Here is a 27,292-nt window from a genome sequence, read left to right on the forward strand (position 1 = left end):
TAATCATGTCTATACACACACAAACACTTTCTCTCTCTCTCAAACATACATACCTGGCAGAATGTGACTTCAGGCCACAGGAGGGAAGGGTGGAAGGGGGCTAATGAAGGATTGAGCAGTAGAAGGAAGGCTATGTCTCACCCAGGGCTCAGACGAAGGCACAAGAGGAAGAAAAGTCAGGCTCAACCACTCCCCACATTCTCCCTAGGAGATGTGATAAGGGAGTTAAACCTGTGGATTTGGAACCGGACTGTCTCGCCTCCGCTCTCAGCTAGCTGTATCTCTTTCTAATGCACGACCTTAGGCAATTCATTTAATCTCTCTCTGCCTTGGTTTCCTCATCTTTACTGGAAGATAATGATAGAGCCTACATCATAGGGTGGTGCTGAGGGTTAAACAAGTTAGTCAATATAAAGCACTTGAACAATGCCTAGGACATGAACCAACACCAAGAGCCCTCTAAGAGGTGTTACTATTACTTCCCTTTCCAGAATAGAAGCTGGCCTGCCCAGAGAGCCTAGGAAAAGGGGTGCTGGGATTCAGGTGGGACAGATTTCAGATGTGGAGACATCAGCCTCATTCTGGGGTGACGAAAGGGTGACAGGAGGCAGGGTGTCCCGCAAAAGCTGTGAGCCCTGGTAAGTGAGCACCAGATGGCGGGCAAGGGCTGCCCCATCCAGGAGGTTTGAGGTCACAGATACTCCCTGCATTGAGGAGGAACTGTGAGCAAGCCCGGTGCATGGAGGGGTCAAGCTCCTTCGACATCATCAGGCAAACTGGTCATCTACAGGAGGGCTGTCTAGGGGAGTACTGGCCCCCAAGTGTGCTTCTGTGCAACCCGACTCTCAGAGTCCCACTCAGGGAACCTAACTGGGGCAGGGGGAGGAGAAGGAAGGAGTGTTTGGGTCTCCTCTGCACTTAAAGGGGAGCTTGACGGTTGTGATTCTGCCCAGTGAAGCAATCAGGAATCTACTCTCATCAGAGGTTCTTTGCGTTGACTATTTCTTCAAGAAATATTTGTTAAGTTCCTACTATGTGTGAGTAAGACACTGTGCTAGACACCGTGAACAGTAAAATGGGGGAATTAAACGGTGTCCTGGTCTTCAAGGAGCCTCCCAGTGAGAAAGCTGTCACCACCCGTGACACTGTCACCACCGGCTGTCACCACCACCGCTGCCTCTCTGCCCACGCACTTATTACACACAAACCCCCAGAGGGCAAGAAGGGGGCATCAGCAAATGCCAGCAAGATCGAGTTTTCCTTGCTTTCTTTTCTGGAACACACACAATTCCCTCTCTGCACTCTTCTCACCCTGCTCTCTCTTCCACAACCCTGTTTCCATATTTCCCTCTGGGTCCCTTCTGCCCTTTCCCCCAGGCTCCGTGACCTGCTTCCCGCCCCAGCTACACCCTTCTCTTCACCCTCCCCTAACCTGCCCAACTGTCTCTATGCCCTCTTCTTTCCCCCGATTTCTTTCCTTGGCTCCCCACTCTCAGTCTCCCCAGACGCCGGCTCCCTTCTCTTCCTCCCCCTTGCTCCCCTCTCCTGGGTCTTCTCTTCCAGCACCGGGGACAGCTCCAGCCCCCGGAACAATGGACCCCACCTTAGGGCTCCTCTATAAATTCTCCATCTTAGTGCCTTGCCCAACTCGTGATTGGGGAGTAAGATGGGGGAAGGGTTATTATCAACAGGACCAGCTGCTCTTCTGGGGGTGGGAAAGGAGTCAGGGAGGAAGGAGATAGAAAGAGGGCGTGGCTCTTGTCTGGATTGTGCGTCCCTCTCCAGGGTAGAGAATTTGTATTCCACCCCTGAGACTGACATCACTGATGTCAGGGGAAAGGAGGTGGGAGTGGGGAGGGGGGTGTGGAGGGGGGAGGTTTTTGTTGAGGAGAGCGCGGCCGGAGAGCAGAGCTCCGGGACCCAGGTGACCGGGAGAGCAGGCAGCCCCAGCGGCGGGAGCAGCCAGCAGCAGCCCAGGCCCGGGGACCGGGGTGGGGGTGGGAGGGGGGCTGAGGGGAGGACCTGAAGGGGGGCGGCAGGGCCAAAGGGACCCCCGGAGCCCTGCCGCCATCAGAGACCAAGCATCTGGCATCAGGGATCTTCGGACCCAGCAGAAGGACCAGCCACAGGGGAGGTGTCCTCCAGGAAAGCCAAGGAGAACTCCACCTGCCCCACATCAGGCGTGCCCCCCTCCCAGCGCCGTTGGCCACCATACCAGGACCCTCAGCCCTCAGCCCCCTTTCCCGTCACCCTCCTCAGGCCCCCCCTGCCCTCCACCTCCACATCTCAGCCCCCGGTTCCCAGTGCCTCTGCTACTACCCCGACCCTCCAGGTCTTGGCCACACTGCCCCCCATCCTGGGATCTCTGCCAGCTCTCCGGGAGGGAGATCATTTGTTCGGGCTATGCCCCCTGGTGGCATGACAGTGTCTGCCTAGACCCCTGACCCCTAGCCTTCAACTCCCTGGGCCTCCTTTGTGTGAAGAGCTGCCCCTCTGCTAGCACTGTGGTTGGGGCCACAGGGAAAGCCAGCCCCGGCTGGGCCCCAGCCCCGGCCACTTGCCTCCTTGCTGGGCAGCTCCCCCTGGCCTTCGGGCTCTCCCTGCTCCCCTCGGCCCCTTCTCCTGGGCCGCCCCGATGAAGGAACCGGATGCCATCAAGCTGTTTGTGGGGCAGATCCCGAGGCACCTGGAGGAAAAGGACCTGAAACCCATCTTCGAACAGTTCGGTCGGATCTTCGAGCTGACTGTCATCAAGGACAAGTACACCGGGCTGCACAAGGGTGAGGGGTCAGGCCAGGCTGGAGAGGCTTCAGGGAGTGGGCTGGGGGGCTGGGAGGAGTGGGCAGGCCAGGCTGGAGGGCTGGAGTGGCTGGAAAAGGCCGATCTGGAAGGAAAAGAGTTCCTGGGATGAGGAGTGTGGATGGAAGAGCTAGAAGAGAACTCAGCTCGGGTGACCAGGGGACTCCAGGTGGAGGACTCAGGAGAGCCTCATGGAAGGGGAAGAGTTGTCAAGGGGCTGCAGAGGTGTGGCTCCCCGAGTTGAGGCAGATGATGTGGATGTGTACGCAAGGAAGGATGGAGGAACGAGAGAGCTGGTTTGAGAGACAGAAGGTGGGCAGGGGTGTGTGTGGGAGGGAGGTGTCGCGCACAAGATGAGAGTCTTAGTAGCCTCAGATACTACTGGGACAGGGGTATGGACCCGGGGTCACGTGCTCAACCTGGAGAGAGTGGATGGATGGATGGATATTCATGGACTGGGCAGGGCAGCTCCAGAACTAGAGGGGCCTGGAGTGACTGTAGAATGACGGGCTGGTGAAGCTGTGGGAAGTGCAGTGACTGGGAAGTTACGGGAGCTGGGGGTGAGGAGAGGCCTCAGGGCTGTGCAGCTAAGCAGGGTCAGGCCCATGGTCAGTCAGGTCCGGGGTCAGGCTTTGGAGAGCCCCTGGCGGTGGGGCTCAAAGGGGCCACACTGCCTCCCCCTCTCCCAGCCCAGGGACTCCTGTGCCCCGCTCTTCCCTTCCTTCTCTAGTCTGCTCTCCACCCTCGGAGGTGGAAAGAAAGGAAGAAACAGGGAAAATGGGAGAGGGGAGGGGTGATGACCAAGATGGAGGGAGGTGGAGGCGAAGGAGGAAGGGGAAAGAAGACCAGCAAAGGAAGAGAGGAAACCACAGACACGTACTTGTGTGGAGATCACATGCCCCTTCTCCTCCCCCCACACAAAGCCCCAGCTTCCGACAGCCCAGGCTTCTCTCTCTTCCATCACCCCACCGTGGAAGACTCCTGGTCTCGGGGTCTCTGCCCCGTGCTCCTCAGCCCAGAGACTCCTGGGGAGAACGTGCACCCCCTCTCAGGCACCTCCCCGCCCCAGCAGTCAGAAGGTAGCAAGAAGGGACCAGCTCCCCAGTCCTCAGGCTCAAGGGGGAGGGGAGCCTTTTAGGGAGGGGAGATGGGGACTCACCCCCACCCGGCCTCTCTGCCCCTGCCCCTCCTCAGGATGTGCCTTCCTGACATACTGTGCCCGCGATTCAGCCCTGAAGGCCCAGAGCGCCCTGCACGAACAGAAGACGCTTCCAGGGGTGAGTCCCACTCCAGGGCCAGAGGGCTGAGAAGGGCCGTAGAAGGGGCACCACCGTCCCAAGACCCTGAACATATCTTCCACCTCCTCTGGTCACTAGGAGGTCACTTCCTCCTGGTAGCTCCCCTCCTCTTTGCTGAAGATGCATGCATTTCTTCTCACCGAGATAGAAGGAAAACAGCCATGAGTGGAGTAAATATAACCTTTGCCAGCAGCAGAGGCGGCCCCTTCCCCACCCACCCACTCACCCCTGGGGCCACATGGAGAGGGAGGACTTGGCTGGCTGGGTGGTGTGGGGAGAAGACTGTGGGCAGCAAGTGCAGGGCAGAGGGGGGCAGGAGGCGCTCAGGCACTCTTTCTGGCTCCGGGGAGGAAATCTGACTGTGAGATGGGGGAAGGGTGCTTGCACCCTGAGATGAGCAGCTGGTACCCACTGGATGGGCATCTCTGAGCTGACTTCTGAGGTCGAACAAGCTCACCTCGTGTCTCCCAGGAGAAAATACAGGAACAGTGCCACAGGGCATCGGGGTGGATCAGGGCCTGGTGGGCCTGGGCTGGGAGTAAGCCCTGAGGAGGGGGTCAAGGGGCAACAGGCAAGGGCAGGCAGCCGTCAGCATGGAGGACCTGGCCTGACCCCACCAAGCATGCCTAGGGAGGCAGGGTGGCCTCTAATGTGGCCTCCCTCCTGCAAGGTCAGAGCTCTTTGTCTTCCTCTCAGCCATCCTTGCAGCTTGTCCCAGGCCTGGGTGGGGGGAGGGTGAGGACAAGAATAAAGACTCTCAGACTGCCCCCCTAGTTATGCATCCTGGGGGGAAAGGATGTGCCATTTCCTTTCCGTATCTTGGCTTCTGTGGCCTCCCCTGGAAAGTACCTCTTGAGAGCTAACTCCATCCTTCCCTCCAGCCAATATTTGCTGAACAGTCTGAGTGCTGGAGACACACCTGTCACATCCCCTTCTCCTTCCCTTGTGTGGGAAATAGAGATGCAGCCTGTTTTTCCAGCTCTTCCAGGGAGGGAAATAGACAAAACAGATGGAAAGAGGGTGAGGGGAATCCAGGAAAACAGAACTGTCTCCATCACTCTCAACTTCACACCCTCCGTAGCTCAGTGACCCTCTGTGGCCCTCGACCCTCAGTACCACTAGGGAAGCAGATCCACTGCCAGGTCCCCGCCTGTACCCACTACCTTATCCCGGCCACAGCCCATGAAGTGAAGGATCTGAGCATGTGTGAGCAGGCTCGGGTTCTAAGAATCACGTGTGTGTGCACGCTCACTTGTGTGTATCTGTGTGTGCTCGTGTGTATCTGTGTGTCTGTGTGTGTGCTCATGTGCGTGTGTGTCCGTGTGTGTGCTCATGTGTGTGTGTGCTCATTTATGTGTATCTGTGTGTGCTCATGTGTGTGTATATGTCTGTGTGTGCTTGTGTGTGTGTTCATGTGTGTGTGTGCTCATGTGTGTGTGTATGTGCTCGTGTGTGTGTGTGTCTGTCTGTCTGTCTTTGGGCACAAGCATCTCCAGGAAGCCTGGTTTCCATCACATGATTTCACGACCCTCTTTTTTCTCTTTCTTCTGTGGAGGCCCCACACAGATCAACAGTTTTCACTTCCATTGCTGTTTCTCTGTCTTTTTCTGTTGTCTCCCATCTCAGCGTTCCTGTGAAAAGAGGAGTGGGGAGGAACAAGGGAGGAGGTAGAAAGCAGGGCTGTGGGGTCATGGGTGAGAGAGGTGGCAGGGATGGGCAGGAGCCCCGGGGCCATCTAGGCCAGCAGGGGGCTTCCTCCCTGGCCCTGTCCCCCTCCAGGCACCTGTGTGGCTCGGGCATGGCTCCATCCTGGGTATGAAAAGGTGCTGCCTCCTCTTCCTGAGGAAGTAAGGCCTGGGCTCAGAGGTGAGTGAGGGCACCCCAGTTAATAATTGTCCAGCCCTGCCCCAAGCTCCCAGGTGATGCTGAGTTCTCACTCTGGCCCCTGCGCCAGGTGACAGAATCCAGACACCCCAGACAGAGCTTTAGTAGGAAATGAGGGATTCTGTCCTCCAAGGAGGGCCCATGTAGGGGGGCCCGTGTTGGGGTTTTAGGGGAACAGACCAGGGCAGCCTAGGGGAGTCAAGCTTGGCCTGATCCTGTGTCCCCCCAGGTCTTTTCTCAGCCACTTGCCTTTCTGGCAGCAGTGTTTTCCTTCAGATGAGTGTGCGTGTGTGTGTGTGTGTGTGTATGTGTATGAGTGTATGTGTGTGTTCAGTCTCCAGCTCTGGCACAATTGTGTTGGGAAGTTCCCCCTACTGTCTAATCTCCATGCCTCCTGCTGCAGGTTTTTTCTTCAATGGGGGCGTTCACTCTCACTCCTTTCCCCATCTTTGTCACCCCAGAATCTGGAAGGTGCCACCATATTTGGGTGATGCTTAATGTTGTAGAGACAAAGATTGGGAGCTGGGCCTATGGCCATGGAACCCCATTTCCTTCTCTCATTCCTAAGAGTTCCCAGGAGAGGCTCTGTCACAGGACCCTGAATTCTCTCTGTGAGCATTCTCCCTGTGGCCTCCTGGAGCTGGTGGCATGAAGGCCTGCCTTTCCTGCTTTACTCGGGCCAAAATCCCATGGCGGGGACATGAGTCCCCCCTTCACCTTGCCGTTGGGCAGGAGGATTATGGCTCCACGGAGAGGCCCTGTGTGTGATCTGAGACACGGGGCTTGAGTCTGGAGCTGGGAGTGGTAGGGCACCAGGCCTCTGCCTTCAGAAGACTTAGATTTGTGGGCATGGGGAACTCTTCTTGGAAGCGGGGTCTTTGCTCTTGGTGAGAAGAACTTACTTACAAGTGACCATGTTGGTGGGGGTCTTATATATACTTGGTCGGAGTATAAATAGCCCCTTCTTCTCTGGGAGGCCCTGGGGAGGGCTTATCACCTGGCGGGTAGTAGCTAGGGAAGAGAGGCACCTGGCACCTGGTTGCCAGGTAAACAGGGCTCAGCTGGACTCAGGGGAGGGGGCAGGTGTGCCCGAGCTGAGCTAACAAAGGCAGAGCTTCCCACAGGAAGTGCCAGGCCAAGAAGGAGAGGCTGGGAATGGGGCTCTGGGGGCCACCAAGGGAGAAGGCTGTCTGTGGGGGAGTGGGGAGAGCCTGCCATCAGTGTGGTCTGTGCTGTGGTCTGTGCACTTGTGTGTTTTTGTGCGAATCTATATCAGCTGTGGATATTTATTGATATGCTATTTTTGTGCCTGGGAGCCTTGCAGGGCAGGAACACCATTCTCTCTCTCTGGATCCCAGGTTCCCCATCCCCAACCAGAACAACAAATCCCCAGGGGCCTGTTGGGAAGGGGTTAGTGCCAAGCCTAAGAATTCCCCAAAGCTGTGACTCCAGTGCTGTGACTCAGGTCCTACTGCTCCTGTAGTGGGGGTTGAGAGGTTGACTGCTGAGATGTCCATAAGTGGACTTCCTGGTCGCTTAGACCAGAGTACAGGAGAGGAGAAGAGTGAAAGAACAAGAGGCCTGAGTGGCTGACTACTACCCCTGGCTGCATGCACACACACACACACACACACACACACACACACACACACGCCCTTGAGGAGATTGAGCCTCCGATGGGATAATCCCAGATTGCTGAAGGATAAAACTGGGGCAGATTGGCCAGAGGATTTGTGTGTCTGTTACCACCCACCCCCGCCAGCTGCTCTCAGATCCAGAGACTAGGGGGAGGGGTGAACAGGGAGGAAGCATTGGTTGAGGTGAGGCCTAGATTGGATCTGGAGCTGAGAATACCTCACCTGCAGAGTCCAGCTGGACAGACTGGCATGATCTGCCACCTGGGAACAAGGTGCATGTGAGAAGTGGGCAGGGACAACTATCATTCCTGCACTTCTCTGGGTGATGCGCTGACACATGAAGTCTCAAGGTTAGAATACTAGGGCTGAAGGGAACCTGACTCTAGACCACCAGATCCAGCCCATTTCACAGATGAGGAAGCTGAGGCCTAGAGGAGAGAAATGTCCAAGGTCACCTAGCTAGTGAGTGGCAGGGCCAGTCCTCAAAGTCTATCTAGTGCCTTTCCTGAGTGTAACTTTGGTCCCACCCTTGGAATGTGGATGAATGATTACTTCTGTTTATTTCTTTGACCACTAGAACAAGGGCTGTTCCACCAGCAGGTGAGTGGGGTGACCAGGTGTAGCCCCAACAGTCAAAGTCCTCAACAGCAAAATATATTCAGACCTGAAATACTGAGTCCTCTCCTACCTCTCCAGTTCCTAAGATGCTCCCCACCCTGGTGAAGGAAATCAACCTGCAGGAGTCATTCCCAAGTCCTCTCACCAGACAGGAACACAGAGAAGGGAACTGTCTGCATCTCCACTGGAAGCTGAACAAAGGGAGATGCTGCAGGAATAGGGAGAGGGTAGACTTCAGGAGGACTTCTGGGTACCCGGAGAATCTCAAAGGGGCACGGGACAGCAATTCCTCCCTTAGAGCTGTCTTGACAGTGAGACACCAAGGATTTGATCTGGAAGAGGAAGATAGGAGCTTGGACAGTATGGCTCCTGTAGAACCTACTCAGCGCCTCCCTCCAGAATCAGGAAGCTCTCCTGGGCCCCTCCCCCACCTTTCAGCCCCCACCAAATCCTCCACCCCCAACATACCCTGTTCCCACCCCCCCTCCCCACTCTGTCTCCGGGTGTGTGGAGCAGCAGAAGTGATGACGTCACCACGGTCGCCAGGGCGACGGGGACGGATAAATCAGGCTGAGTGGGCGGTTGCCATGGCGCGCATTCTCCCGTTGCCACGGAGACTGGGCATCTGCTCCCTTTGTGCTGCCCGAGTGCCTTCCCCCTGGGGTCAAGGGGTGTAGGGGGCCAGAAAAAGAGGCAGACACACCTCCAGGGGTCAGACGGAAGTCGGAGCATCTGTGGGGTCTCCTTCAGTCTAGAGTCTTCCTTGGGGCTTGCTTGATGGGGTGGCCTCTGCTGCTCCTACTTTGTAGAACTGAGGCAGCCTTGCTGAATAGCCCTTGGTTGGGCTCTGTCTCAGGACCCAGGTCCTGTGGGCAGCCCGACTCTCCCCCTAAGGAGAGCAGCACCTCTCCTTGGCCAAATCATCTGGGGCCCAACCTGAGCTTGGAGTCCTGCCCCACGAGCATCCTCCTTCCACATCCTCTCCTTCCTCGACCTCTAGTCCCCTCGGGTCCTGATCCCAAACAAGATTGAACCCCGTCCCTTCCTTCCCACCAACAGTTTAGAGGGCTGGACCTGGGGCTTACTCCCTCTAGCCTCTCTGCAGGTCCTGGCCTGGGGCGGGCACCCGGGGCAGTCAGAAGTGGTCCCCAGCAGTTCCTTTCTCTTCTTTCCTTTAGATGAACAGGCCAATCCAGGTCAAGCCAGCCGACAGCGAGAGCCGAGGAGGTAGGTTCTGTACCTTTGGAAACGTGGGCATGAGTCAGGGTGGCCAGAGGGGATGTGATCCAGCCCACTGCTGAGATGGCAAAACTGAGGCCCACAGGGCAGTGTAAGTCAGTCCTTCAGAACCGGGGTGTCCTCTCTATGTAACTGTTGCCTATCCCCCAACCATCCCCTTTTCATACTCTAGAGCCATTGGTCCCAGGGTGAGGGGAGTCCCAGGGAAGAGCGCAGGTGAAGGGGAGAAGGGAAGGGGTCTCTGCCTGTCCCAGGCTGGAGCAGGGCAGGGAAAGTGCCCCCAAGGCCCTGAGTCTGCCCCTCCTCCTATGCCCTCCCCACCAGAAGACCGGAAGCTCTTTGTGGGGATGCTAGGGAAGCAGCAGACAGATGAGGACGTCCGGAAGATGTTCGAGCCTTTCGGGACCATAGACGAGTGCACTGTGCTCCGGGGCCCAGACGGCACCAGCAAAGGTAGCCCGCCGACCCCCTCCCCCACCGGGCCCTCCGCCGTCCTGCCCCCGCCCCACTGGTTCCATGGGCGATGGGGACTATGGGGGCACCCTCCAGGGTGGGCACTCACCCCTTTCTCCTCCCTCTTGGACTCTTCAGGCTGCGCCTTCGTGAAGTTCCAGACCCATGCGGAGGCCCAGGCAGCCATCAACACCCTTCACAGCAGCCGGACCCTGCCGGTAAGTCCCACCACTGCCCTAGCCCTCAGGCCTCTTGCAGCCTCACTGGGCCCACACCAGACCCTGGCTCAGAGCGGGCAGTCCATTCTGGATAGGATCTTTGAATATCTTTAAAAAGAATTTTCTAGCAGAAGAATCAAACCTCTTAGGGACAGCTTCCCCTTGGAAAGACCATCTCCCTGCCCCTTGTCCCCATGCCCAGCCCCCATCTTCGGTCCAAAAGCCCTTGCCCTCCTCTCTAGCCTCCTCCAGCCCTCAGCCCTCTTCACTTTTCACCTCTTCTCCCTCCCCCACCCCAACATCCCCCTCCCTCACTGGCTGGGCATCAGGACACTTGCTTAGCGGCCCCACGTGCCCTCTGCACCTTCATCCCGCTGCCCCACCCCCTCCCCTCACATTAGCAGTGGATTAGCTAGCTGACTGCTCTCACAGAGGGCTCCCCAGCAGAGCAAACCCCTCAAAAGGAACTAACTAGCTCCTGAGGAAGTTTGGAGTTCGGTTTCCCCAAACTCCATCAGGTTCTCCAGCAGAGGCTGGGCAAGCAGACACTTAGCAGGCACCTGGGCTAGAGGACACAGCATCAGATAGAGAAATGTGTTCCAGAGCCCAGGATTCTACAAGGATCCTTGCAAATGTTCCAAGCTAGTTTTTATTTACTAATAGCGTAGGCTGGTATTCAATGTCGAGCTGTGTCCCCTGAGCACACCGTGAGGACTGGGGAGCAGCTACAAGGACACTGGGGGGTAGCTACAAGGCAAGATGAGCTTGAGATTAAACATTTGCTGTAGCTGATCCACCCTGGGGATGATTTCCGGCTCAGGATCTGCATGCAGAGGCCAGGAGTGCCCTTTGCATTCTGGGAGCATCTTCCCCTTTCCAGCACATGGCTTCATATTCCTCGATTTTTCCTAGTCTCTTGCACAACCTGTCGTGGGGGGAGGGCAGGGTGAAAGCCTCCCCATTTGACTTCGGCGCTCTGATGGCTGCCCTCCCAACGAGGCTAAGCCAAGAATGGTGGAACTGAGGCCAGGTCCTAAAGGCTCTGGGGAGGAGAGACGCTGACTCCACCCCTCTCATCACGTGTGGGGCGGGTGCTCAGGGTGCCTCGTCCAGCCTGGTGGTGAAGTTTGCCGACACGGAGAAGGAGCGCGGTCTCCGCCGAATGCAGCAGGTGGCCACCCAGCTGGGCATGTTCAGCCCCATCGCTCTCCAGTTCGGCGCCTACAGCGCCTACACCCAGGCTGTGAGCATCTCCCTCCGGGGTCCTGCCCCCACCCCCCAGTGCCAAGGCCCAGGGTGGAGAGGGGAGCCGGGCCAGGGTGCAGGGGCCCCACTCGCCTCTCTTCCTCTGTTCCCAGCTGATGCAGCAGCAGGCGGCCCTGGTAGCGGCTCATAGTGCCTACCTCAGCCCCATGGCCACCATGGCTGCCGTGCAGATGCAGCACATGGCCGCCATCAATGCCAACGGCCTCATTGCCACCCCCATCACCCCTTCCTCAGGTAAGGTCCAGGCAGGGCATGGCAGGGCTGGGGGTGACGGGGGCAGGTGGGCAGGGGGCCACAGGGACCCCCATCACCCCCTTCTCAGGTAAGGTCCAGGCAGGGCCGGGCTGGGCTGGGCTGGGGTGCAGGAGGCAGGTCACAGGAGCTTCCACATGGTGGAGGTGGGGAAGGGGGCTCCGGGCATCGCTCGGGGAAGCGTGGGGTCTGGGAGGGGTCAGGGGTCAGACAGTAGCCTGCTTCCTCCCCTCCGCCTCCAGGCTTGCTGACCGTTTTTCTGCCTCTGTGTGTGTGTGTATCTGCTTCTCTGCCCTGTCTCTGCTGTTTCCTCCTCCCCAGGAACCAGCACGCCTCCTGCCATCGCTGCCACACCCGTCTCTGCCATCCCTGCTGCCCTGGGCGTCAACGGCTACAGCCCAGTGCCCACCCAGCCCACCGGGCAGCCTGCCCCTGACGCTCTATATCCCAACGGGGTTCACCCCTACCCAGGTGGGGTTCTCTGCCCGCCCGCCCACTGCGCTCCCCAGCAGCCATCCCCCCCACCACTGACTGTGGGCAGTCAGGACCCCCCTTTCCTCTCCCGACTCCGAGGTGACAAGGCACTTCCTCCCGCTCTGTCACCCGGGGCAGGGATGTTCCTTCCCCGGCTCGGCCAGGGAAGCGGAGGCATAGAGAGGCGAGGCAACTTGTCCAGGGTGGCACAGCCAGCCACAACTCAAGTCTTGCTGATGCCAGGCTCTCCCCTCTGCCCGCGACTCGGTGCATGTCCACCCTGTTGGTTCACCCCCATGCCCTCCCATGAGGTTCTCCTCCCCACCTGCCTGGCCTCGGCTCCCAGAAGCACAGGTGGGGCTCCCCGCTGCCTCTGAGCCCCACTCTCATGGTCGGTGCTGCTCTCCGCAGCCCAGAGCCCCGCGGCCCCCGTGGACCCCCTGCAGCAGGCCTACGCAGGGATGCAGCACTATACAGGTGAGGAGCCCCGGCCTCAGCCAGGGTGGAAGGGTTGGCGAGAGGAAAAGAGGCCTGGGCTTCCTGCTTTCTGCCAGTCACCCCCTCAGACTGACCTCAGGCCAGACCTGCGAGGACACACCTTTATGGGCATGGTCTGAGGCAGCCCTCCTCTGACACCTCTCACCCCTGTCAGCTCCATCAGCCAGGCTATGGGCAGAGGGACAGGGCTGGTTAGGAGGGCCAGGGGCAGGGGCATCTCGGGGACCCCATCAACTCTGTCTGTTCTCCCTACCCCCCGCCCCCCAGCAGCTTACCCAGCAGCCTACAGCCTGGTGGCACCTGCGTTCCCACAGCCTCCGGCTCTGGTGGCCCAGCAGCCCCCGCCGCCCCCCCAGCAGCAGCAGCAGCAGCAGCAGCAGCAGCAACGGGAAGGTGTGGTGTGGCCTGCGGGGGGGTCCCAGCTAAGAGCTTTCAGGGGTGGGGTGCCCTTGTGGGCTCGAGGCCAGCTCTGGCCCCATGCGTGGGGACGCGAGTGGGTAGGAGACAGATGCGGTGTCTGGCACCCTGGCCTACATGTTGGGAGCTGCCTTCCCCGGCCCCTTGCAGCCTGTCTCCCCAGCACTGAGCGCCTCCTTCTGTCTCTGCTGCCACCCAGGCCCTGATGGCTGCAACATCTTCATCTACCACCTGCCCCAGGAGTTCACAGACTCAGAGATCCTCCAGATGTTTGTCCCCTTTGGCCACGTCATCTCAGCCAAAGTCTTTGTTGACAGAGCCACCAATCAGAGCAAGTGTTTTGGTAAGAACACAATGATCCAAAAGAGAAAATAGGGCACATTTTGGCCAGACTCCAGATAAGGACAAGGTCTGATGCATTTGAAGGCACTTAGGTTGCAATGGGGCTTCCCAGATGGCACTAGTAGTAAAGAATGTGCCTGCCAATGCAAGAGACTGTGAGAGACATGGGTTCGATCCCTGGATGGGACAATTCCCCTGGAGGAGGGCATGGCAACCCACTCCAGTATTCTTGACTGAAGAATCCCATGAACAGAGGAACCTGCCAGGCTACTGTCCATGGGGTCGCACAGACTTGGACACGACTGAGCGACTTAGCATGCACACATGCACATGTGGTTGCAATGGGCCCAGTATTTGAAATCCAGATCATCCAGGAGCCTGAAAGAACCATTTTTTCCACTCCTGATATCCCATAGCAGCTGCTGCCCAGGCCCATCCCTTCTTCCAGAAACCACATCTTTCCTCCTTTAAGAGCTGGTCAAATCCATGCTCAGAGAGGACTGGAAAAGCCTTAGGAGCTGGGGTAGTTCAGTTTTCAAAAGGAAGGCTTAGGGAGCAGCGTTTAGTGGTCTTTGTTCTTTGAAAGGCTGCTTCAGGGGAGAAAGGGGACGTACTTGTGCTCTGGGCTTCAGATGTCATTTAGGGTCTGGAGTGGAAGTTTCAAAAAGGCAGGTTCTGAGCTATCCAGGCCAAGGAGGGGGCTTCCCTTCAAAGAATGCAGAAAGGAAGGTCCTGGGGTATGCAAGAAGGTGGACTGGACTCATCCACTCAACAACTACTTACTGAAAGCCTCCGGTGTGCCGGGCAGTTTCTGGGCATTTGGGAGACATGGAAAAAGTAGCATGATTACAGGAAAGCAAAGAGTAGGCCTTGGCCTCAGCTCAGGGGAGTGAGGTGGGCTGGGCCAGGCCTTATGACCCTCTCACCTTAGGCTTTGTGAGTTTCGACAATCCGGCCAGCGCCCAGGCTGCCATCCAGGCCATGAACGGTTTCCAGATTGGCATGAAGCGCCTCAAAGTCCAGTTAAAGCGGCCTAAGGATGCCAATCGGCCCTACTGAGGGCACCCAGGTGGGTCCCGCTCCCGTCCTGTCAGCTCTCTAGCCCCTCACACTGCAGCCAGGGCCCCCATCCCTTTTCCCACCCCCCTCAGGGATGCCCACCCCTGACTCTGGGCACTCAGGGACCTGGAGCAGCTTCCTCAGCTGTTTTCAATCACCCAGGTCTCTCTCTTTCACTTTCTCTTTCACACACACACACGCACACACGCACACACACACACACACACACACACACACACTGTGACCCCAGAGAAAGCCAAGTCTGTATCTATCCGTGTCCACTCCCTAGAACTTCCCCAGTATCTGGTCTCGTTTGTCTGGTCAGTGTCCATGTGTCTATGTGTCTCTCTTTCTGGTTTTCCTTTGGGATGGAGTAGAATTAGGGGAGTAGGTTTTGGGGACTAGGGGGACTGGTTTAGGGTACTGGAGGGTCCTAGAATCACTGGCTCCTAGAATATCTGTTGTCCTGAGAAGTGGGGACATCAGGTCCTGGTGCCCTGGACTCCAAGTGGTAGCTGTAGACCCATGGGACAGGGGAGAGTGACAGAACAGATTGGGGGGAGTCTGAGTGTCAAGCCTCTGGGGAGCACCTTTGGTTCAGGTGAGGTGGCTGGAATGCTGGACTGCCTGTGAATTTTACATAACAGGCCCCCTCCTTCCCATTGCCCGCCACCACCCCAACCTCATGGCCACAGAGCTGTGAGCTTTGATTACTTTTGTGTTGTTTAATCTCTTTTGGACCAAACCCCTGAAAAAAACACAACCCAAGAACAATACCCACATTTTCTGTTTTTCCCCCTTTCCCCCCAATCCTGGCTGCTTAACTCCCCCCCACCCTGGGGGCCCCCCAGCCCAGGGCCCGTGTCCATTGTCGGCCGAAGCCCCCATCCCCGGACCCCTGCTCCGGGCCCCTGTAAGTTGCATGGAACGAGCGTGTTGTCTTTGGAGCCGATTGTTTGTTATTTGGGGAGGGGGCCGCGGAGGGAAGCGCCCCCCAGCCCAGGGTCAGGGCCGGGGGCAGCTCGCGGGACGTGCTTGGTCAACAGTGGTTGGTGACTGTGGTCTGTGTTCCGTGCATTTCTCTCTGGCTTTCTTTGTTCCTTTTCAAAAAGGAATGAGAGCACCCCCTAGGGGCTGGGGCGGGTCTCACCCCACGAGACTCCAGCCCCGGTTCCACCCCGGCCTGCTCTGCCGCCCTTTTGCGGACGCCCCCTTGCTCTTTTCCAGGTGTCTGTCCCCGTACCTCACCCTCCTTCCTCCGAGTCCCCGCTGCCTGCCTGTGTGTCACCTCGTGTCTTTGCCTCTCCTCCTCCAGCCCCTGTCTCCACACCCTCCAGTCTTTCTTCTCTCGGGCTGTTTGAGTATTTCCTTCCTAACATCCTTTGGTTTCCGGAGTCATCCGCCCCACCCCTCCCGTCTCCTCTCCTCCACCCTGGCCCCTTGTCGAATGGCTGGGGGGCCAGATGGTTCAGGTGGGCCCGAGGCCTTCCTGATGACCTGCCTTCCTCAGCACCCCCGGCTCCCTCTGACCCCAGGGCCTGTGAGCTGCACCCGCTGCCATCTTCCCCCAGCCTCACCTGTGCTTCCTTCCTTCACAGGTCTGGAGACACCAGAGGAAGGGGCGCCTCACCCCTCTCCCCACGGCTGGCCCCGGCCCTCTCTGCACATCCGCCCTGGGCCTTGTCTGGGCTCTGGGGCAAACGCTGCTTCGTGGCCCTGGGGGCACAGGACACCGGCCCGCTCCCATCACCCCGCCTCCCCCAAAGGGCCTTTTCCTGCCAGGTGCCCTTTTGGCCTTTTGTGAGGGAGCATGGACCAGGCTCGAAGGCTCTGGGGTATCTGCCTTCTGCTGAGGCTCCTGTGACGGGCCTCCTGTGCCCAGCTTTCGCACCTGCCTCCCCCACCCGTGGGCCTCATCTACCTGTGTGGCCCGGGAGGGCAGCAGGGGCCGCTGACACGCTCCCCACCCACCTCACCCCAGCCTCTTCCCCACGTTAGGGGTTTCTCAGAAGCTGGTTCTCACACTCCTTGCCACCCTCAGCTCGAGGTAGGACAACCCTTAACCCTGGGCTCCCAGCCCTAAAACACTGCCTCCCCTGAGGGCCCCCTCTAAGGAGGGTGTGGGGGAGCCCTGAGGGCTGCCTCTTCGCCAGTCAGCCACAGAGACCCTCCTCCTTTCATGAGGAAAAGACCTCCCCCAAACCCCTAAAAATGTTTACAGTCTCTGCTGGTCCCCTCCGTGTAAATACCACTACCACCCGTGCGTTATCCAGCCCGGCCCAGCCCGGACGCTGCCATCTCTCTTTCTGGGAGTTTAGACAATATTTCCCTTGGATTTTTTCTCTCTCTTGATTTCTCCCTTTGCTTTGAGGGGTAACTGGGTATTTGGGAGGAGGGGTGCGGGGTGGGCTAAAAGGGTTTATTACCTGATCATTTTCTTTAGAAAGAGGTTTTAGGGAAAAGAAATGGGGTGGGGGTGGGAGTGGTAAGGGGAGAGTGGGGAGTCAGTTTCAGACACTTCTCTATGCTTAACTTATTTATTTATTGCATTTTACTTTTAAAGAGTTGGTCTTTTCTGTCTAAATAAAGAAAAAAGTTTAAAAGCTTCAAATATGTGTCTTGGAAGGATGGCGGTAGGGGTTGTGGTGCCCACGGGGGATGGGGAGAGAAGGAGGTAAGGAAAGTGAGGTTGGGGAGAGAAAACTCTAAGAGGAAGGCCCAGACTTCCTCATAGGAAGTCCTTTGAGCACAGTCTAGGTCTTGATCATGGCTTCATGATCTTATTCCTCTGCCCTTCTTTTGGGCTTAATTCTGGAGTGCTCTACAGAGCAGGCACAGAAGGGAGAAAGCAGGTCAGCAGGCCTCTTCCCCATAGCCAGCCCTGTCCATCTGAAGGCTGAGGACACGCGGCCTCACACTTCAGACCTCCACTTGCCCCTCGTTCACATGGGGGAGCTGGCCCAGCACCCAGCCAGCGGGGATGCTGGGAGCGGAGTGTACCACCGCCATTTATAAAGCAATTGCTCTGTACCTACTTGCTCTGGTTCTCTTCCAGGCCCTTAATGTGCATTTCCTCATTTCAACAACCCTATGTTGTTTGTTGCTCAGTTGCTCAGTTGTGTCCAACTCTTTGCTACCCCATCGACTGCAGCACGCCAGGCTTTCCTGTCCTTCACTATCTCTTGGAGTTTGCTCAGCTCAAACTCATGTCCATTGAGTTGCTGACATGAGGCAGGATATAATTTTACAGACAGGGAAATGGAGGATGTGGAGGTGAGCTCACTTACCCAGCATCACAGAGTGATGAAGGGATGGTGCAGGAATGGAACCCAGGCCCCAGAGCCCATGATGCACTTGTCTCACAGCTTGAAATACCTGTCTGTGACCTGAGGCAAAGATCCCAAGAAGTACCTAGCAGGCCGGAGCAGTGACTCCTATCAAGCAGAAAGTGGATACATTAGCCCTCGGTCTCTCAGTTTTCTAGATTCCACTCGGTAAACTGCTTTCCTGCTGGGGTTCACACAGGTGTTGTCTTTAACTTCACAACATATGGGCCATTTGCTTCTAGGCGGCTACCTGCAACCTCATCCTCATGACATTCTACCTATAAACTTGCTCACTTTCCAGTCTAGATCTGGCCTCAGGCCAGAGCTGTTCTATGAGAGGACAAGGATGAGTGAATCCCCACAACTCACCCCCCACTTACGCCCCATACTTCTGCCTTTTCTTCAACTGCCCCAAACTAAGAAGAGACAGAAAGAGAAGTAACATGTGTGGCACTGGAGGGACTATCTGTGGACATTGTTTCAAGAAAAAAACATATCTCTTGGCTTGGTAAGACATCAGGGATGGGACTTACTCAGGATTCTGAGCCAAGTCTGCAGCATATGAAATCTCAAACAGAGACGTGTGTGTGTGTGTGTGTGTGTGTGTGTGTGTGGTCAGAGATGGGATGAGGTGTGCACAAGGAGGAAGGTCACCAGAGTTGGAATTAACACTGTGAATTTTCCCCTGAGCTGCTCACTGTGGCTTTGCAACAATTTCTGGGTCAGGACAGAAAGATAGAAGGTTGGATTTAAACCAAAAGTCACCTCCAGAGTGATTTACTGACAGCTGGGATCTCCTGAGATGTGGGGATTGGGGGGACTAGGAAGGCTTCCCCTTCCTGGCATCTTTCCCTTCACACAAACAGGGAAGACAACATTCATTGCTTGTCACTGCTTGCTGCTGTCCTGCCTCCCTCAAGGCTGCAGCCAGTTTTTTCTCCAGAGAAGCATTAGGCAAGTCAGGTTGAATGACGGGGATGAAGAAGACACAGGGTTCTTCTGAGGAATCAGAACAACATCTGGGCAAAGATTCTCCAGGCCCTTTGATGGCAAAACGAAGGCAGCCACCTGAGACAGAAAAGGGGGCTCCTAACTTGTATGAACACAGATTTTTCAGACATCATACTGCTTCAAACAGAGCAGGAAAGGTATAAAGGAGAGGTAGTTCTGTTAGCTAATGAAGTTCACTAACCTCTCTTCTGAGCAGAAGAGGCCTCAGTAATAAAATGCAGAAGAAATAGGAAATGACAACAACAGGATCACTTACCTTCAAGCCAAACAAGAGGAAACAGCATTAGTTTCTTCTAAAATAATCAAGTTACTGTTCAAATGTTTATGGCAGCATGAAGAGAAGAGAGAAGGAAAATAACTTAAGGCAGAAGAGTGGAGCTGACAGGTTAATAGGGATTGGGGGAAGCCTTCTAGTTTTAGAGATAAAAAGACATTTAGGAAAATATCCTCAGTTGGGAGGGGGCTGTGGCGATGAGAATGTGGTAAGGGAAAAGTCCCATCATTCCTTCAGTGCATCCCCATCCCATCTGTATTATCAGATCTTTAAAATAGATGAATGTAATACAAGGTGTCTCGCTTCTTCAGGGTTGGACTCTTCAGTAGCTTGAGTCCCTCTCTGATTTTCAGGGTCTGCATTGTCTTTTCATTCTCCTGCTAAAATTTCAAAGGCTTTCGCAGCCTTGGCTGCTTGAGTTTGTGACTGAAGCAATTCCCACTCTTGGCCAAGCAAACCTCATTCCCTTTTCCAAATTTGAGAACTTGAGCAGCCCTGGCTCAAGCTCCCACCTCTTAGATTCTCCCCTCTCTGGCTCCTCTTTCAGTCTACCTTCCTGAGTAGTCGGCTTCCTCTTGCTCCTCATAAATGGGGTTGCATCTTCTCCTTACTCAAAGATGACTACCGGATACCTGTTTCTAACCTGCTGTTTCTCCTGACCTCCGTTTCGGTAGTGCCTCTCCTCCCTCAGTCCTCCACACCAGTAAAGAGGATCACTGTGAACTGGCCCAGGCCCAGACTGCAATCACACCGTTTCTCTCATGTCTCAGATCCAACCCAACTGCAAAGCCCTACTGGCGCTCTCTCACTCACGTCCGTTTCTCCATCTCACCGCCATCAACACTGCCCAGGTTCTCCTCACCCGCCGGAGATCTAGTTTCCTCCCCACCCATCTCCACACCTCCCCTCCTGTTCTCCAGAGAAGTCATCCATCTTCTACAAATTCATTCACAGATATCTACTCTGCCTTGTTCATCTGCCAAGTCCCCACCACCCTAATCAGTGCCCAGAACATGAAGAGGAGCTCAGCAAATAAGAAATAACTGCTGGACACCTGTATCTAGATTTCTCACACACGCCTAAATTGTAACAGGTCCAAAGCTAAAATATTTTCTTTCCCAAAGTTTCACATCTTAAATATATCCATTTGTCACTGAGCCATGAAACCTTGAGAATCTTTTACTACTCTCAAGTAAACTCAATGCTTAATGCTAAATCATAAATGATTTTACTTCCATAACTTTTTCATATTCATTTCCCTCATTTCAAGTTATTACTGCATCCACTTCCTAATCAAGACAGTCTCCTACTAACTGATCCCTCTGTATGTTTTCTGCAACATCAAAGTTTCTCAACTGCAGCTGATAAAAGATGAAACTTTATTTTTTGGCCAGGCTGTGCAGTTTTTGAGGTCTTAGTTCTCCAATGAGGGACTGAACCTGGGTCCTCAGCAATGAGAGCGTGGAGTCCTAACCAGTGGATCACTGGGGAAATTCTTTTTTTAAAAATGTAGAGATTTTATCTGGCATTCACAGCTCTTCAGAATTTTATCTTGTGTTTTATTCCTATACACACCTTAAGTTCTAATCAAATAGAACTGTTTGTTGTTGTCTAGACAAGTATTTGATAACTTCCAACCCATGTATTTTCATTCCCAATTACTAGTGTTGGCACATAACAGCTCAATGAAGTTCACCAAATGCCTTCTTGTTGAAATCCTGCTCCTTCTAAACAGTTCACTTTAAACACTATTTTCTTCATCAAGATTTCTTTAACTGCTTTCATCCAAAGATCTTTCTCCCATCTTTTCTAGTCCTTTTGCCACTTAACCCTTCCACAGCTGGGGATCACGGTCATTCCTCCAAGAGCCTGAAAGTTAGTAGAGTTTCTTACTTTGCTTTTGTATCTACTGCAGTATCTAACACAATGCCCTGCACAACGTAGATAATCAGTAAATGTTTGACTTTACCTTCTGTATTCTAACTCTGGAGTTCCACTTTCTACTTCTCTGCGGATTCTTTCCTCATTAAAAAAAACTGTTTCCCCAATTAACACAGTAGTATTTGTTGTTGTTCAGTTGCTCAGTCGTGTCCGACTCTTTGCAGTCCCACGGACTGCAGCACGCCAGGCCTCCCTGTCCCTCACCATTTTCGGAAGTTTGCCTAAGTTCATGTCCATTGCACTGGTGATGCCAGCCAGCCACCTCATCCTCTGACGCCCTCTTCTCCTTCTGCCCTCAATCTTTCCCAGCATCACGGACTTTAATATTTACCGGATTTCAATTATTTAGTACTGACGGCTGAGTGAGAGACCCAAGCAATGTCTCTCCCCAAACTGCCAAACAAAATGTCAAACTACTCCTTGCTCTCATGGTCTCTAATCAAGGAGCAAAAGCATGTGGCTCGGGATTATAAAAATAAAACAGGAGGGTCTATAAAAATAATTTTAAAAATCCAACCAAACAAAAACGCTGAGCTTTTCAGAACAGATTCAGCCCAGAAACACACATACAGAGTAGAACAGGGATTCTAAAGTATAGGTACTCAGTCCATAGCACCTGAGATTCTTCTGCAAGAGCAAAAATCATGCAAGACCACATGTGTGCAGAGGAGGGACTCCGATCATCCAGAGTACACAGTACTGAGCTGGCACTCATTAGAGGTGATATGTACCTTTCACTTCAGATTCCAGAGGGAAGTTTCCTGTTACTTGAAAAGCGAAAAAGAAAATACATATTTCTGGGCCATGGGGACAGTGCTAAAACCTGTCCCAAGGGCTCTGCCAGACTCTATCTGCATCAGGCTGAGGGAGAGACGTCCTGTGAGTCTTAATGTGGAGCTTGAGTGAACCGGCACAACCAGTCCTAAGAGCTGGAGAAGGAACTTTCTGGAAACACAACTGTGGACCAGGGGCCTCCCAGCTTCTTCTTTCTCCTTCTCCTTTTTCCACCTCTCCCCAACTCCTGCTCTCAAACAACCGCCTCACTAGTTGTGCAGGAGAGCCAGTTACATGTTCTCCCCATCTTCAGATGGATCATTCAAACTCAAATCTCAAACATTCTTCTTCACCTCTTCCCACACAACCCAAAGGATTTGTAGTCAAGGAAACCAAAGAATAGTTTCATCAATAAATCAATTTATTTAAAAGAATATGTTACAATTAATTACACTAAGTGACATTACCAAACAATTTTAGAGTGGTTAGCTCTAGAACAAGGAATGAAAGAAACACTGTTAGCCATTATGTGTCTATTTTCTCTTCACATTTCCTAAATCACAAATAAAAAATACAAGATACTGCAGTGAAAATACAATTAGAGTTTCTCTCAAATAAATTAAAAGTGTGCATGGTTTGGGGAAAACTGAAGCCCAGCTCACTGGCTTACAAAGGGGGCGTGATATAAAACTGGTGTCCAAGTTTAGCAGTTGGCCAGTGCCTCCACCCACATCACTCCCCTCTTCAATTCTGTTCCTCCCCAGAACCCTAAGCTTCCCACACATCCTAGATTACTGCTGAGGAGTGAGCTGACGCCACTGTGTAAATGAGTGAGGCTTGGTATGATGTGCTCAGGTTTAGGGGAAGAGGAAGGCAGGAGGCGAAACCGGAAGGTGGGGGACTGAAGATGCACACCCACCACCTCTCCTCTCTGAGTATTCAACCACATCACCCTCCCAAAGGGAAGCTAATGTGACACAGTGGATCTGGAAAGAACCTAGCGGGTATGCTGGGGCCCAACAGACCAAATGGTTTCTACTGCTCAATCAATCCAGAGAATACCAAGGAGAGAAGGGAGGGCACAGTTTTCCCTCTAGGTTTGGAGACTTCGGGTCACCCAGGATGCCATCCCTTTTAAGAAAACTGCCTTCCAGAGCCAGGTCCCCGAGTTGGCAAATTCTGAAATGAGAGACAGAGGTGTCACCTCCCATCAGAGCCCTATACTGCTGCTCCAAGCACTGGATTTGGAGGTACAAGAAGGAGTGACCCAAAGCTACTGGCCTGGGCAAAGGATGAAACCAGATGGGCCAGGTGGGGATGCCGCACATTTACCCAGTTCCCCCGAGAGCTGTGCAGGCCTGGGCGCTGCCCTGAGCACGCACTTGTGCTGAGCTCAGACCTACAGCAAGGGAAGGGGAGACGAATGGAGAGTAAAATTAAACCATAAAGAGCAGAAAACCCAAGGCATGGGCCAAGGGAAACTTTCTGCAGAGATCGGTTTCTCAGGGCCTGCATTTTCTCCTGACCCATAGAAACTCTGAGCTTTGATCAAAGAGGACAGGAACTCTCTGTGGGGGTGAAAGGTGAGACCAGGGCGAGCCTGCTGGCTTTGCTGTGGGCAGAGCAGGGAGCAAGGGGACCTCTCCATTTCCCGGAGACAAACTGCAAAAAAAAGACTGAGGAGAAGCCTCCTTGAGCAGAACCCAGGACTGAGAAAGATAGCAGGGATTCGAGAAAGGAAGTGGAGAGTAAGAGGGAAAGGGTATCACAAGAACACTGCTTCATGCAAAGAAGAGCTTGACCCTAGGAGCTGCACAGCCCCAGCGACCTCTGCCTCCATCGCAGGACACCTGCTGTGAGTGGAGAGAAAGCCTTCCTCTGGGCCTTCCCTCCTTCCCCGTCTCCCCAAGCTGGGGCTTTGTTAATGGAACAGCCTCAAGTAGGGGCTGGCCCTCAACATATTCTCCCAACAGGCTAACCATCCAATAGGCCCCACCCAATCTCCAAGTGCCAAGTGAGTGCCAGGTCAGGGCAGGAGGGAGGGAGCAGCGTCTACACACGCTAAGAGCATCCCCGCTGCTCTCACATCTGGAGGGCAGCCTTTGGGCTTCCCGTGGACTCCAGGATTTGTTCATTCCTCTCCCACTCTGACAGAATAGGAGCAAACTACTATTTTTAAAGTGTGAACAGAGCTGGGGCCAAAAACCTCTTCAGCTCCTTGGAGTGGGCAATCAACATACCTTCTTCCCATGATCCTCTGGCTCATTATTAAATTCATTTATGCCAGAAGAAGTTAATTCTGTCCCAAAGCCTCCAAAGCAGGGCTCACTCTCTGCGACTTTAAACACAGCTTCCTTACAGTTTGCTCTCTCTGATCCCGCCTGGTTTGGAGAAGGCGAGGAAAGACAGGATGTCCTACATGATACCACACCCCCCGGGGCAAGTGCCTGCCAGGGTAACAGAGTGAGAGAGAGAGTAGAGTGCCTCACGACCATCTGCAGAAACAAGTTACAGAAAAAGAAACTTCAAACCACCCCAACACTGCTCAGTGACTACAACCAACTATGGTTGCCTCCCAGTTAGACAAAGCAAAAGATGCCACTCTGTGAAGGCTTTTGTTCAGAAGGTAGAGAAGGAAAAAAGTAAAAGAGGCTCAAAGATGTGTTTCAGATGCATCAGAGCCTGACTAAGAGCTCTTTGGAGCCTGGGGGTTGAGAATGTCACTCCTGCTGCTCTCACATCAGGAGGGCAGCCTTTGAGAGAGCGACATTCTCAACCCCCAGTCAGCCCTGGCCCCAGACCCAGGGATGCAGTTCTTAGGTCTCAAAAGGTCTAACTGCAAGGTCAGATGAAGCGCACTTTTAAGGGGCAAAAATATTTTCCTTCAGTATCCTTTTAATTAAAAGTTGAGATCCAACCCAAATCAACCATATTCCTACTGTCCCTTCCTGGGTCCTCAGCTGGCTTAGATGGGTTATGGTTTTGCTTGGCTCAGATCACTGACCATTCCAAGTGTCCCCAAGGCCTTGGGGGATATGGTCAGGTCCTTCCCCAACACGGTTGTTTAAGGAAGTCACAGAGAACCTAATAGTTACGGTGTTACTGGTCGGGAACACAGTAGGAAGAAGCTTACGTACATAGTGCCTTTCTTCTTTCCTCCCCTACCTAAGTCCAATCTTTGTGCCTAAAGGTATCAACTTTGACTCTGGTCCCGAGTACAATCCCTGCTTTACGAACAGCAGAGAAATGGGCAGTCATGACCACCAAGCGTTTCAGGGGTCTGTGGCATCAACCTCCTGAGCCCTCCCACCCTTCATTCTAGGCCTGCTGAGGGAAAGCATACAGGGGGCCCTTGGGAAGCAGGAAGATGTGGAATGTGGCTAAAAGCCATGAGTGGAAGAGAGAGAAATGGACCAGGAACGTTGTCTTGGAATCAAGAGAGACCACACCAAGTCTTCAGACTCTCCCTGCAGATCTGCAGCCCCACTGCCCTTGAAAAACACACTTCTTTCTCCTCCCCAGCAGCCTTTTGAAGATAAAGAAATTATGCTCTTTGCTCCTCCGACTCAATGACAACCCATGATCCAAAATCTTCATTCAATACAAAAAAGGGGGGAAAACCCAAGCAGGTTGTAAACTTTTCGAGTCCTTCATGAGGAGAGGTATTTTCCCTGTAAAATTTTTTTTTTCCTTTTTAAAGTTTGTTTCAAAATAAAGAGAGCAAGAGAGAAGTCATGAGTTCTAGTGAAAGGTGTGTAAAAACACAAGCTAAAAAAGGTACTGCCATCAATATGAAATTTAAAAAGAAATATATATATGTATATACGTGCAGCTAATTTGCGTATATATAATTTTTACATACATACATATATATGTCTGAACAGTGCAAATGGATGGAGTTCATAGTTCCAGTTCTAAAAATATAGTACAAGGAGAGTCTGTTGGTATGAGGCCCAGAGGAAAGGACAAAGATCCCTTTGGCGAATTGGTTGGGCTTATTTCTTTCTTTTCCTGTCTTAACTCAGCTGACTCCTGGTGCTGACCCATCTATTGTTCTCTACCAGCTCAATTACAGAGATACAAAACTCAGAGGAATTATTAATGACATTTAGTTTAGGGCTTTTGAGTATAATGACTTTTTTCCTTTTTCTCTTCTTCTGTGTTAATGGTTACTCTGTCTGACATGGGAGACGAAAAGGGTAAGAGGATGAGGGTGAAGAGAAGGGAACAGGGTAATGAGAGGCTAGGTGGCCACATCCCTCTGCTGTGACCTCGCCATCTGGAAAATGTTCTGAAAGGAAAAAAAGACAAGAGTTACTGGGAAGCCTCAGGTGTCTTCATCTCCTCCCATCCAGAGACAACCCCTCACACAGAAAATGTACGACTGGATGACTCGACATGATGGGCCTCTTCACTGGACACAACTTTCCATCAAGAATCACAGCCTTTTAGAGCTGGAAGGGACCCAGGATATTACTCATCCAGCTCAGTCTTTCAGTCTCACAGATAAGAAAAGATGAGAAAACTGAAATCCAGGGAGGCCGATTTGAACAGAATCACAGAAAGAAAAATGGCTAGGAGAGAATCCAGACCTGATCCCCAGGGCCATGTGTTCTTCCTACAAAACCAAGAATATGAATGCTCATATTCCTTACTTTACTTTCTGAACCTCAAAAACATCTTCTTGAAGAGTAAGCAGCTAATTATTCAGAATCTTTTAAATTCTGTTCCATCACTAGCACATACAGACAGCAGGAAAGCAGCAGCAAAAACCATACACACACACACACACACACACACACACACACACTCTTGGTTATCCTACACACTCTTTAACTCTAACTAACACACACACACACACACTCTTGGTTATCCTACACACTCTTTAACGTCTCATCTAGTCAGAAGGACTAAAGCTAAGTACAACTGCCCTTCTGGATCAGGAACAACATGGAGGGCGACTGATAAAAATATAGGTAGAGGAGGGTCCATGAAGTCACAGGAGATGAACAGCCTGTGGCCAATAGCCACCCTCTTGACAAGGGAAACAGGGCTTTTTTGCACAGTCTGGTTTAGCATCCAAGGCTAATGACCTCTCTGGAAGAGTATCCTGGCTCATGTGGGATAACTGGTCTCTAACTAATATTCCTAGAAGAGAATCCCGGCTCATATGGGATGACCGGTCTCTAACTAATACTCCTAAAAGAGCGTCCTGGCTCACGTGGGATGACTAGTCTCTAACTAATACGCCTAGAAGAGCATCCTTACTCATGTGGGATGACCGGTCTCTAACTAATACTCCTATAAGAGCGTCCTGGCTCACGTGGGATGACCGGTCTCTAACTAATACTCCTAGAAGAGCGTCCTGGCTCACGTGGGATGACCCATCTCTAATACTCCTAGAAGAGCATCCTGGTTCACGTGGGATGACTAGTCTCTAACTAATACTCCTAGAAGAGCATCCTTACTCATGTGGGATGACTGGTTTCTAACTAATACTCCTAGAAGAGCG

At 53.5% G+C, this 27,292-nt stretch overlaps 2 protein-coding genes across 6 annotated transcripts in view; one reads left to right on the forward strand and one right to left on the reverse strand.

The window, feature by feature from the left end:
- Positions 1-1,843: 1,843 nt before the first annotated feature.
- CELF3 (CUGBP Elav-like family member 3) lies at positions 1,844-16,830 on the forward strand. Of its 5 annotated transcripts, XM_061120828.1 has the most exons (14): positions 1,844-1,924; positions 2,675-2,780; positions 3,994-4,076; positions 9,415-9,463; positions 9,800-9,928; positions 10,067-10,146; positions 11,246-11,389; positions 11,505-11,646; positions 11,986-12,135; positions 12,550-12,615; positions 12,904-13,029; positions 13,253-13,396; positions 14,327-14,464; positions 16,053-16,830. In XM_061120828.1, the coding sequence occupies exons 4-13, from the start codon at positions 9,415-9,417 to the stop codon at positions 14,452-14,454; spliced, it is 1,158 nt and encodes a 385-aa protein (XP_060976811.1). In that variant the 5' UTR covers positions 1,844-1,924; positions 2,675-2,780; positions 3,994-4,076; the 3' UTR covers positions 14,455-14,464; positions 16,053-16,830. The 5 variants fall into 5 exon arrangements, with proteins under 5 accessions (XP_060976811.1, XP_060976806.1, XP_060976809.1 ...); XM_061120823.1 differs by having other exon boundaries at positions 1,899-2,780; XM_061120826.1 differs by having other exon boundaries at positions 1,899-2,780; positions 12,907-13,029.
- Positions 16,831-22,180: 5,350 nt separating this feature from the next.
- Positions 22,181-27,292, reverse strand: part of SNX27 (sorting nexin 27) — a 77,713-nt gene continuing 72,601 nt past the window's right edge. Inside the window, exon 12 of the mRNA XM_061120829.1 lies at positions 22,181-26,071. Coding sequence (XP_060976812.1) covers positions 26,024-26,071 — 48 coding nt within the window. The 3' untranslated portion in view covers positions 22,181-26,023. The remainder of the gene's footprint in view (positions 26,072-27,292) is intronic.

Source organism: Dama dama, chromosome 20 (genome assembly GCF_033118175.1).
Source record: "Dama dama isolate Ldn47 chromosome 20, ASM3311817v1, whole genome shotgun sequence".
Classification (NCBI taxonomy): domain Eukaryota; kingdom Metazoa; phylum Chordata; class Mammalia; order Artiodactyla; family Cervidae; genus Dama; species Dama dama.